The 12,953-nt window shown below is 35.3% G+C and overlaps 1 protein-coding gene across 1 annotated transcript in view; it reads right to left on the bottom strand.

Annotated features, from left to right (window-relative positions):
* Positions 1 to 4,371: 4,371 nt before the first annotated feature.
* LOC111650073 (nidogen-1-like) overlaps positions 4,372 to 12,953 on the bottom strand; it is a 30,689-nt gene continuing 22,107 nt past the window's right edge. Inside the window, exons 15-20 of the mRNA XM_023399855.2 lie at positions 11,939 to 12,065; positions 10,899 to 11,070; positions 10,631 to 10,788; positions 10,381 to 10,504; positions 9,957 to 10,069; positions 4,372 to 7,693 (exon numbers count right to left, since the gene is read on the bottom strand). Of these exons, the coding sequence (XP_023255623.1) occupies positions 7,575 to 7,693; positions 9,957 to 10,069; positions 10,381 to 10,504; positions 10,631 to 10,788; positions 10,899 to 11,070; positions 11,939 to 12,065 (813 nt within the window). The 3' untranslated portion in view covers positions 4,372 to 7,574. The remainder of the gene's footprint in view (positions 7,694 to 9,956; positions 10,070 to 10,380; positions 10,505 to 10,630; positions 10,789 to 10,898; positions 11,071 to 11,938; positions 12,066 to 12,953) is intronic.

Here is a 12,953-nt window from a genome sequence, read left to right as displayed (position 1 = left end):
TAAAAACGTCATAGTATAGTAGGGCATAAAAAGTCAAAAAAACGTCATAGTATAGTAGGGCATAAAAAGTCAAAAAAACGTCATAGTATAAAAAGGCATAAAAAGTCATAAAAACGTCATAGTATAGTAAGGCAAAAAAAAGTCATTATATAGTGAGGTATAAAAAGTCATAAAAACGTCATAGTATAGTAATGCAAAAAAAAGTATTTATATAGTGAGGTATAAAAAGTCATAAAAACGTCATAGTATAACAAGGCATAAAAAGTCATAAAAACGTCATAGTATATTAAGGCAAAAAAAAGTCATTATATAGTGAGGTATAAAAAGTCATAAAAACGTCATAGTATAACAAGGCATAAAAAGTCATAAAAACGTCATAGTATAGCAAGGCAAAAAAAAAGTCATTATATAGTGAGGTATAAAAAGTCATAAAAACGTCATAGTATAAAAAGGCATAAAAAGTCATAAAAACGTCATAGTATAGTAAGGCAAAAAAAGTCATCATATAGTGAGGTATAAAAAGTCATAAAAACGTCATAGTATAAAAAGGCATAAAAAGTCATAAAAATGTCATAGTATAGTAGGGCATAAAAAGTCAAAAAAACGTCATAGTATAGTAATGCATAAAAACGTCATAGTATAGTAGGGCATAAAAAGTCATAAAAACGTCATAGTATAGTAAGGCATAAAAAGTCAAAAAAACGTCATAGTATAACAAGGCATAAAAAGTCATAAAAACGTCATAGTATAGTAAGGCAAAAAAGAGTCATTATATAGTGAGGTATAAAAAGTCATAAAAACGTCATAGTATAGTAAGGTATAAAAAGTAATTGTATAGTAAAGTATAAAAACTCATAAAAACGTCATAGTATAACAGAGCATAAAAAGTCATAAAAACGTCATAGTATAACAAGGCATAAAAAGTCATAAAAATATCATAGTATAGTAAGTCATAAAAAGTCAAAAAAACGTCATAGTATAACAAGGCATAAAAAGTCATAAAAACGTCATAGTATAGTAAGGCAAAAAAAGTCATATATAGTGAGGTATAAAAATTCATAAAAACGTCATATATAACAAGACATAAAAAGTCATAAAAACGTCATAGTATAGTAAGGCAAAAAAAGTCATTATATAGTGAGGTCTAAAAAGTCATAAAAACGTCATAGTATAACAAGGTATAAAAAGTCATAAAAACGTCAAAGTATAGTAGGGCATAAGAAGTCAAAAAAACGTGATAGTATAAAAAGGCATAAAAAGTCATAAAAACGTCATAGGATAGTAAGGCAAAAAAAGTCATTATATAGTGAGGTATAAAAGGTCATAAAAACGTCATAGTATAACAAGGTACAAAAAGTCATAAAAACGTCATAGTATAACAAGGCACAAAAAGTCATAAAAACGTCATAGTATAGTAGGGCATAAAAAGTCATAAAAACGTCATAGTATAGTAAGGCATAAAAAGTCATAAAAATGTCATAGTATAGTAAGGCAAAAAAACGTCATTATATAGTGAGGTATAAAAAGTCATAAAAACGTCATAGTATAACAAGGCGTAAAAAGTCATAAAAACGCCATAGTATAGTAAGGCAAAAAAAGTCATTATATAGTGAGGTATAAAAAGTCATACAAACGTCATAGTATAAAAAGGCATAAAAAGTCATAAAAACGTCATAGTATAGTAGGGCATAAAAAGTCAAAAAAACGTCATAGTATAACAAGGCGTAAAAAGTCATAAAAACGTCATAGTATAGTAGGGCATAAAAATTAAAAAAAACGTCATAGTATAGTAGGGCATAAAAAGTTATAAAAACGTCATAGTATAGTAGGGCATAAAAAGTCATGAAAATGTCATAGTATAGTAAGGCATAAAAAGTCATTGTATAGTAAAGCATAAAAAGTCATAAAAACATCATATTATAGTAGGGCATAAAAACAAAAAAAAACGTCATTGTATAGTAAAGCATAAAAAGTCATAAAAATGTCATAATATAGTAAGGCATAAAAAGTCATAAAAATATCATAGTATAGTAAGGCATAAAAAGTCATTGTATAGTAAAGCATAAAAAGTCATAAAAACGTCATAGTATAGTAAGGCATAAAAAGTCATTGTATAGTAAAGCATAAAAATTCATAAAAACGTCATATTATAACAAGGCATAAAAAGTCATGAAAATGTCATAGTATAGTAAGGCAAAAAAAGTCATTATATAGTGAGGTATAAAAATTCATAAAAACGTCATATTATAACAAGCCATAAAAAGTCATAAAAACGTCATAGTATAGTAGGGCATAAAAAGTCAAAAAAACGTCATAGTATAGTAAGGCATAAAAAGTCATGAAAACGTCATAGTATAGTAGGGCATAAAAAGTCAAAAAAACGTCATATTATAGTAAGGCAAAAAAAAGTCATCATATAGTGAGGTATTAAAATTCATAAAAACGTCATAGTATAACAAGGCATAAAAAGTCATAAAAACGTCATAGTATAGTAAGGTAAAAAAAAGTTATTATATAGTGAGGTATAAAAAGTCATAAAAACGTCATAGTATAACAAGGCATAAAAAGTCGTAGTATAGTAAGGCATAAAAAGTCATTATATAGTGAGGTATAAAATCTCATAAAAACGTCACAGTATAACAAGGCATAAAAAGTCATAAAAACGTCTTAGTATAGTAAGGTAAAAAAAGTAATTATATAGTGAGGTATAAAATCTCATAAAAACGTCAGTATAACAAGACATAAAAAGTCATTGTATAGTAAAGCATAAAAAGTCATAAAAACATCACAGTATAATAAGGCTTAAAAATTCATTTAATATTGAGGCATAAAAAGTCAAAAAATACGTCATAGTATAGCAAGGCATAAAAAGTCAAAAAAACGTTATAGTATAGTAAGGCATAAAAAGTAATCTTATAGTAAGGCAAAAAAAGTCATAAAAATGACATAGTATAGTAAGGCATAAAAGGTCATTGTATAGTAAGGCATAAAAAGTCATAAAAATGACATAGTATAGTAAGGCATAAAAGGTCATTGTATAGTAAGGCATAAAAAGTCATAAAAATGACATAGTATAGTAAGGCATAAAAGGTCATTGTATAGTAAGGCATAAAAAGTCATAAAAATGTCATAGTATAGTAAGGCATAAAAAGTCATTGTATAGTGAGGTTAAAACTAATAAAAATGTCATAGTATAATAAGGCATAAAAAGTAATAAAAATGTCATAGTATAATAAGTCATAAAAAGCCATAGTATAGTAAGGCATAAAAAGTCATTGTATAGTGAGGCATAAAAAGTCATAGTATAATAATAAGTCATAAAAAGTCATAGTATAGTAAGGCATAAAAAGTCATAAAAACGTCATAGTATAGTAAGGAATAAGTCATAAAAACGCCATAGTATAGTAAGGCATAAAAAGTCATAGTATAATAAGGCATAAAAAGTCATAAAAATGACATAGTTATAGTAAGACATAAAAAGTCATGAAAATTTCATAGTATAGCAAGGCATAAAAATCATAATATAATAAGGCATAAAAAGTAAAAAAAAATTCATAGTTAAGTAAGGCATAAAAAGTCGTAAAAACGTCATAGTATTATAAGACAAAAAAGGTCCTACTATAGCAAAGCAAAAATCATCATCATACAGTAAAACATAAAACTCCATAAAACGTCATAATATAATAAAGCAATAAAAAGCCATAAAAATGTCACTGTATAAGGTGTCAAAAATGTCAGAAAAAAATCTTACTATATAAGGCGTTGGAAACTTCCCAAAAACTTAATAGAAAAGTAAGGCATCTAAAAAATATTTTAAAAATGCCATAGCATAATAAGGCACAAAAAGCAATAAAAATGCCACTGAATAAGGAGTCAGAAATGCCAGAACCTCATAGTATAGTATGGCGTCAGAAATTTCCCAAAAATATCATAGTATAGTAAGGCATCAAAAATGTCATAAAAACTTTATAGTATAGTAAATTATTAAGTGTCATAAAAACTTTATAGTATAGTAAGGTGTCAAAAACATAGTACATTAAGTCAAAATGTGTGGTGTGTATTTGTGGTCAATCACTTTAAGACTGTCATGGACTCATTAAATATGCATATAATCTTTTCTCGTCTCTTCTGATGTTGGGGGATTTGCGATCCTTCACTGATTCTGACTCTGAGCTAAAATAGCCTTTGTTAGCCAGGCTACTGTAGCCAATCTAATTGATGACAGAAATTCCTTTAAAATACATCAGAATTAAATGTGCTATCACTGACCCTGCTCTCCACTAACATGGCAGATTTGCTAATTAGGTAAAAGACTAATTTTCCCATCACTGACTCATCGATCCAATGAAACACAAACACAAACACAAATACTTTTGTATTTAAAAAAGGTTTTATTGAGGCTGTACAGGCTGTTAATGTTCCCTCTTTGGCTGATGCTCAGTACAGACAGACAGTACTTCATGTCACAGACCGAACATGATGCACATAAGACCAGTCAGCAGGGCTGCACAACACTGACCAACCATGTTTATCTCTTCCTACTGCCACTGCAGGACACATTCAAGACAATGTGAATTAACATGAAAGGTGTTTTTACATAAGGCACAACATGTCTGTTCCCCCAGTAATTTAATCACGTTATTAAAAATGAACTTCAGTATTTACCACAGTCAGTGATGTGCTGTTGTTGTGCGGCCCTGCTGGACTGATCCTCCCTGATGGGTTTTCAGTTAACAATTAAAAAAACAAAACCTGAGCTGAGTTTCCCAAAGCCAACGTGACACTAACCTGCCGTTCACTTCACCTACAACCCACTGAGCCCAGTGATGTGTCTGTGGTGTAATCATCAGTATTTATACAGTATGTGAGGAGCTAAAAAAATGACACATGATAAATTGAGTTTCACAATACACTAATAAGACGGTTTTTACCTGTTTCACATAGTGTTTGATAAAACAAAAATGGCAGCCCCCATGAGTGATCATTACAGAGCCCAGAAGTTTTCCCAAAGTTTCTTGTGCTCACTGGAAAATTTTCTGATAGAAAGTTTACTCATAGAAATGTCATCTGTTGCTAAATTTGGAGGCTGAAGTGAAAACATTTTCGCATCAGATAACGTCTCTGTGACGACTCTTCAGCAATAATGTCTTTATTTTTTAGTCTAAGGTGAAAATAAAAGTCAAGCTTTTAAATATTTGTATCAGCTTCAAAATCCAGTACCGGGGCTCGAACTGCCATTATTGTTTATATAAAGAAAACCCCAAAAACTGAAAGAATTTGACATTTGTTTTTAGCAGCAGGTAGAGCAGTGTGGAAGCCTGGAAATATTAAAATGAAATCAAAATCAAATTATATATGCAATTAAAAATGTTAAAATTAAAAAAACTTTTCCACAAAAAAAGAAAAGAAAATTGCATTTGAATTTGAATTATTGAATTGAGAATTTTCCTTCAAAACAGTTTGATTAAATTGGTTTAAAGGATTTCATTTTAATATCGACAGTAATAAACCTCCGTATTTCACAATTATGAAAGTGTCTTTAAAACCAAACATTTGTTGTCTCAAGTCTTGAATGTAAAATTATGTTTACATGAGACGTTCAAACCGAAGCTGCAACCCAACAAACACCCACTTGGGCTCTAGACACAACCTGCACACACCTACACAGTTATCATCATCATCATCATCATCATCATCATCATCATCATCATCATCATCATCATCATCATCATCATCATCATCAGGTAGATCTCAGGCTAACATCAGCACCATTAAAAAAAACAAAAAACAATACCATCTGCATATCAGGTAAATATTTACAAGTTCATATAAAAAATACATTGTGTTTTAGCACAGACAACAGAATAAATCTTGTAAGTATTAAAATGTTTTTTTAGCCCTTAATAAACTCTGACACTGTTCCAGGATCTGTCACTGGCTCATAGTGACGCAGAGTTCATTTCCACAATGCTGAACATACATGTCAGTAATGGGGAAGAAATAAAACTACTCTAATTTTATGATATATGATACTAAAATACAGAATAATTTAGGATTGGCAAAGTTTTATTTACCAATGAAAAACTTGAGTCAGCTTCATTTAACTGTTATTCACCTCATCACCAATTAAACAAGAAGAAAATGTGGTTTTATGTGTAATTTAATTTGGCTATTTAAAAAAAAGATTGATCAATCAGACAAACCTTCTGTCAGTAAAAGGCAGCACGTTCATGTAAAACAGGTATTCTTAGTCAACCACATCTGCACAGACTGCATCAAAAGAGACGTGTCAACAAACATGATGCTCATGAGACATTTGACATCACGTATGTGTTAAAATCACTGCAGTTCAGTTGAAACATCACGAGGAGCTCCTGATTATTTCTGATTTAGTCAGAAAAGTATTTGCTAATGTGCACATAGAAAAAATTGATGAACATGATGGAACCAACAGTGCCACCATGTGGCCAGAGTTAGAAATGTTTGACATTTTGGTTCATAACTCTTGAACCATGATCATCATCCTCGATTAATTTGTTGTTACAAACTGTTTTGTTGTAACTAACTGACAGTTTCTTGTAGGTGTAAACTCTAATCTACACTCTTGAACACTTTGTGCTGTTGCGGCCATATTTTGGTAAGGATGAATTTGATTGGGTGTAACTCACTAACCATGAGTCAGTCTAACTTGAAAATTTGCTACTCATACAAGTTACTCATAGAAATCCGCTGTCAGCCAATCATTATGATTGTCATTTATCAGTGTGAGTATTTAGAAGCAGATCTGGTTGTTCAGCCTCTTCTGATATATGTGCTGATACTGTATACATTATTGGATGTTGTCAGTATGTGATTGGTGTCCAGCTTCTTGTAAGATGACTTCTGATAAAAACCATTGACTTGTTTGGTGGATGAAATTCAAGAACTCAGACCTAAACAGTCATATATGGAGTTCTTGTTGAGTCAAGAAATCTCAGTGAGATTCTTCATGTTTAACTTTGCACAACGTATTGAAGAATTTAAGTTGTCTTTATCTGAAACAGAAATTTCATTTTCAGAAACCTTACGACATTTTTAGAATTATATCTGATTGTTTCTCACACTTATCTTTCAGACCACATCTGTGAGAATTCGATAAGAGTTTTACATTAAAAACACAACCTGAAGTTCATCATTCAGTACCTTTTCAAATAATTATCATCTGGTGAAAGGGTTTTCAGCTACCTGCTGTCTTTCAAAAAAAATCCCTGTATTCTTTTTTTAGTCACTTATTTCTAATATCGGAATGAAACTCAAATTAAAAACACATGCTGCACAAAAAGATCTGAAACCAAATCTGAATTCAACAGTAACAGGAAGAAAGTTAATTATCTCACCTCAAGTGTGACGTCATAAATACAGTGAGGTCTGAACAGTTTACAAAGGCCAACAAAACGTAAAACTCTCAACTCTAAAATGATTGTAGAAACGTTCAATTCAAGTAAGAAAAGTAGAAAACACCAAAATTCAGTTAAGTGTGTTTTGTCTTTTTTTTCCTCTCCCAGTGGCGGCAGTGTTATTGTCGCTCTGCAGACTCACAGGTTCCTCTCCACACATTGACCATCGGCAGCGTCTGGGCAGCGGCAGGTGAACCCGCCGAGCCGCGGCAAACACAGGTGAGAACAGCCACCGTTGTTGGAGCAGTAATTATAAGCTGACGGGAGAGACAAGGGAAGAAGGTTAGGAAGTCTTTAATATCAAGGCTGCTGCTTTAGATTAAGTCAATCAATTCCTCTGTGTGAGAGCTGCTCCAGCTCAGTCATTGAGTCTTTGTTCTATTAATGTTTTTGTTGTATTCCAACAACTTTTATGAGTCTACATAGGAGGTTAAATAAAAGTTAAATAAAAATATTAATAAATATTAATAATAATTATGTCTTAAAAACAAACAACCCCAATGTTTATACATCTCAAATATGCTAAGGGCGATTCACGGCAACTGTTCTCCAAAGCAATCGATTCATTTTCAGAATAAAATGTGTTTTTCCTGCTTCGAGTTATGATGTTAACTGTTTTATCCTGTGATATTAAACATGCTAATTGTGGCTGCATGAAACGATTATTTTCTATGTTGATTGATTAATCATTTTTGTCAGAAAAACAGTGAAAAAAGCCGATCTGTAAGAGACCAAAGTGATGTCTTCCTGTGATGTGCGTCTGCATCACTGAAGCCAATGAGGAGATACACATCTTGACGCACTGTCAACTATCCAGTACGTTAAAGATACATACAAGCTACTACTAATGCAATACGATACGATTCAGCCCTATTGTGATGCAGTGCGATTCGAGTGTAACTCTCATGTGATCACATGAAGGGATAGCCAATCAGAGGTATAGATTGACACCTAAATCTGCCATATTGTACATTCTTAAAAAAAATCCTTGCAGCTTTTTTAGTGGTTTGCTATTCTGCAAGAACATAGAATATATATATAATAATAATTTTTAAAAAATGTAATTATTACAAGTTTGATAAATATGGTCCCCGAGCAGAGCTTTAAGGTGGACGCATATTTCTTGGCTGAAGCATTAGTTTCAGATAAAACTCTCCGAACAGCCAAGGAGTGAAAACGCTGTTGCCCACATTAAATGTCTCTGTTAACAGATCAGACCGCTGGTGATGCAGTGTAAAAAAAACTGATGACTAAACATACTGCCAAGTAAAATAGAAATGTTTAGTGTGGCTGCAGCTTCAGGAAGTGGAGAATCAGTTCATCACTGGCGGCTGAAACTCATCGACCCATTAGTGTAACAGAGAAAGCAGCAGGTGGACGCAGACGGTGAAGCTGTTTCTCATCGCTGCCTGCTGTATAGTTCAGGGCTCAGAGCCAGCTGTGACTCTCCCTATCCACAGCTGGTTTCACCACGGAGTTCCCACGCTTATATCCATCCACACGCTATACGAGTCTGGAATCAATTACTACGCTCAGCGAACACATCTGTACTCCCACTGCATTAAACTGCTCCGCTGATCCAAGACTCCACAGAGCTGTGAGCTTATAGAGTCCTGGTGTTAGAACAGACAGGGGAACATGGCCGGCCTCAGTGTTCAAGGGCAAGCTCACCCAAATCACACACAAAGAATTACAATTTCCAAATCACGTGGTCTCTACAGTTTTCACTTTTAAATGTAAGACTTTTTAATATCGAATGGAGCTCAATTAAAACCTTTTTTTTTACCGTCACACAGATCGAAGAATGATGAAAATGAAACAATGTCAATAATATTACATTACAATATCCACCCCCTGTTCCAGCAAATTCAAGTGTGCACTTCCTGTTTCGGTGCGAGGAGTTCACCTTAGTTCAACGGTGAATGAGCGGATTTGCTCGTTTGGCAAATAGTTTTTGGAAGTGGAGAAGTTATTAATGTGGCATGCTTTATCTTTATTAATATTATTCATTTAATACATTATCCCATGACCAGACTAGAAACTGTTGTTATACAGTCTGTGATTGTTCTGATCAATGTTTTAATTATGAGTTTAATTAATGAGTGGGTGTAAATTTTGTTCAACAGAAACGTATTGTGACTGAATATGAATATTCTGATTTTCATATCACATTTCTGTTACTTCCCAGCTGTATGTACCAATAATCCTAGTTATATGATCAATCAGTTAACGTTTCCTGGATCTGGACTCATGTATGGGTCACTGAACAGGCCTTCACAGGTCCAGCTGTTTCCCCCTGCTTCAAGTGTTTATGCTAAGCTAGGCTAAGTGCTTTCTTTCCGATCTTCATCTCACTCACAGAGAGAAAAGAAATAACCATATCTTCCAAAATGTAGCTATTCCTTTAAACTTAACCACATATGATTGTTTATCTCCTTCCTTATTTCCTTGATTCCTTTCCTTCATCATTTCCTGTCGTTTCATTGAACAGACCGAGGGGTTGACTGAAATGAGTTGTACCTTGTGGACACTGCGTGGGCGTCGTGGTGATGCCGTAGAGCCGAGAGCGTTTCTGTGGCAGAAACTCTTCTGTCTCTTTCTCCGAGTGACGGTCCACAGCGACCACCGCCTCCCTGTGAACAACCCCAAAGGTTAAATCGCGTAAACATTTAACCGAGACCACACAGTGAAGTTTGAGCAACCTCAAATTTAGACCGCTGTTAAACACACTTAAGTCTCTTAAGTGACAGTTTCAGTCAAACAACAGAGCAGCGTTTACAGCACAGTGATGCTGTTTATTTCAAATCCACTCAGTCCCTGAGCCTGTTAATGGAAATGAGATTGAAGGTTTTGGAGAGTTTCATTGTTGTCGTGCGATTACTAAAACCATCTACTTAAAACCTGTTGAATCTGTTGATGAGTGAATCTGTTTGTCAGCCCGTACCTCCTCCAGTCGGTGTAATAGAGGTTCCTTCCAAACGAGACGAGAGCGAAGGGATACTGGATCCCATCAACGATCTGCCTCCTCAGCCGCCGGTGAGGATCCATACACTCCAACTTACGAGTTCCTGCAGACCGATCAACAAATCGTCAGCGAGGGAAATACGATCATGAAATCATCTGGAGCTACAGCAGCTCTCACAGAAGTTTTTACTCTAAATGAATCTGAGGAAGGTATTCTTCATTATTCTGACCTGCGTCGGCCCAACACAGCTGCTGGTTGTCAGGGTCAAAGGTCAGACCGTTGGGAAGTCCCAGGTCATCTTTGACCAGGATGGTCCGGTCTGTCCCGTCCATGTTGGACATCTCAATTTTAGGCCCGTCTCTGTTCCAGTCTGCCCAGTACAGCCGCCTGAAACCAACAGAACCAAACCAGTTAGAACAAACTAGACCAGTTGCTACTACTAGTACTCAACGTTGTGACTGAAATACTGTTTCAGATTAATCAGTCTCATCACTCACCCGTATGCCGGGTTGGCGACGATGGGCCGAGGGTTCACCAGGTCGGTGTCAAACAGGACTCGACGCTGGCTGCCGTCCAGCTTGGAGACTTCCACGGTGTCTTTCATGGAGTCGGTCCAGAAGAGGAGTCGGGACACATGATCGATGGCAATGCCTTCAGGACTCTGCAGCTCTGAAGACAGAAGGTTCGGTTCACACTCTCAGATTTGACAATCACTGACTAGGTTTGTGATTAACCTTGGAGGATAACACCCTCTGGGTTCATTCAGGTGACTTCCAAAAAAAGAAAAAACACTGGAAACAACTCTATTATTGTAGTGTATTCAACTGTGGGACCAGAGACTCCAACTGCTACCGTTTCATGCAATAATTTAATAGATCTAGGTTTTGTCCTGATATGATTTGTCAAGTGTACTGCATCTGTACAGTACGTGTCAGATTTCTATTTTCACGCACTGAGATTGAGGTGGTCAATGGTTCCTGCTGGAAGAAAGAGGTTAAAGAGTAGATATTATCAATTGAAACCACGCAAAATTTTCATTGTTATGGGGTGTAATGAACATAGCCCCTAATTAGAGGGCCAGTAATTAGGTAGTACGACTTTTCATCATGATCAAATAATCTAGAGTAGTGGTTCCCAACCTGTGGGCTGGGGCCCACTGGTGGGCTGCGAAGGTATTGCAAGTGAGCAAATCGTGTGCAAAACAATTTAACAACAACCTATGTACAATTGTAGAGAAAATTTAATTAATTAGTAATTATTAAAGCCTATCACTGTAATAAGCCAATGTTTGATTGATATTAAAATAAAAACTGCTCTAAGGAGACATTAATTGGCTTCCATTTTGTTACAGGCTTGGATGTGGGCCGTCAACATTTTTGAGATTTTCAAGTGGGTCAGGAGTTGGAAAAGGTTGGGAAAGATTTGAACGGCAGAACAACTACTAATGAAAGTTAAACTGTTGTGCACATTTCCACTTTCTTTGTTTTCTGCCAATGTGACTGTGCATTTATTTCTAATCGAGTGACGTCTGTTGTACCTTTAGTCACGACTGGGACGATGTCTCCTCCGCTCAGACTGGCTTTGCTGATCGCCGGCCCGGTGATGTCGGTCCAGTAAACCATCTTCTCCACGCAGTCGTAGGCCAAGGCGATCACCACCCGGTCCTGAGAGGAAACACAGGAGGAGACAGTTGGTTTCATTCATCTGGAGACCTTTTCAAAGAGTCTTTTGTCTGAAGCGACAGAGCGTCAGCTCGACGACGCCGACATTGACGGAGAGCTCTGTGTTCAGCTGAAGTGCATTAACGCTGCTGAATGACTGAAGATTTATGGACTTCATGACAGAGAAGAAAAGAGTTCAGATGCTGAAATCTGCTGAAGAACAAACGGAGGATTGTTTCATTGTTTCATGATGAACAGTGACAGTGTGTGACTCTGTACGTTCTTCAACATCTTTACATACGAGGACAAAAACAGGAAGAAGCCAAGAATCATTTTTGTCATGATGTTCCAAGATCTCAGTCGTTATCCTCAGGCTGTCGCTTTTTATTCCAAATTCATTCATTCATGGAGAAAATTTAATATTCGAACGGTAACGACATTCGAAATTCAAAATTTATGCTTTTAAAAGTGACTACACTTCCCCGTTGATCTGTCAGTAAACTGAGCTAATCAATAAACATTTGCGACAAAGATACAAACTGCCTTCTTCTCCAAATCACAACAAATCTCAGGACCAGCCTCCAGCCGCAACCCAGGTGAGGCTGCCTGCTTTTCACCACCAGTAAGATAGCCTAGCTTAGCACAAAGACTGGAAGCAGAAGGAAACTAATAAAAAAAAAAGGGTTGGTTACCTTTGGAGACCTGACATATTTATGTTCTGAGAAGCTAAACCTTTGATTAGCCATGCTAGCAGCGTAGCTGTGTGGATGGTGTATTCACCATTGTGGTCCAGATTATCCCAACAGCTATTGGATGAATTGTTATGACATTTGGTTCAGACATTCATGTTCTCCAGAGGATGAATCCCACTGACTCTGATGATCCTTGTCC

The sequence above is a fragment of the Seriola lalandi genome, unplaced genomic scaffold (assembly GCF_002814215.2).
Source record: "Seriola lalandi dorsalis isolate HSWRI2012SDOR001 ecotype SW California unplaced genomic scaffold, Sedor1 jcf7180002052125, whole genome shotgun sequence".
Classification (NCBI taxonomy): Eukaryota; Metazoa; Chordata; class Actinopteri; order Carangiformes; family Carangidae; genus Seriola; species Seriola lalandi.
This window is presented reverse-complemented; position numbering and strand designations above follow the sequence as displayed.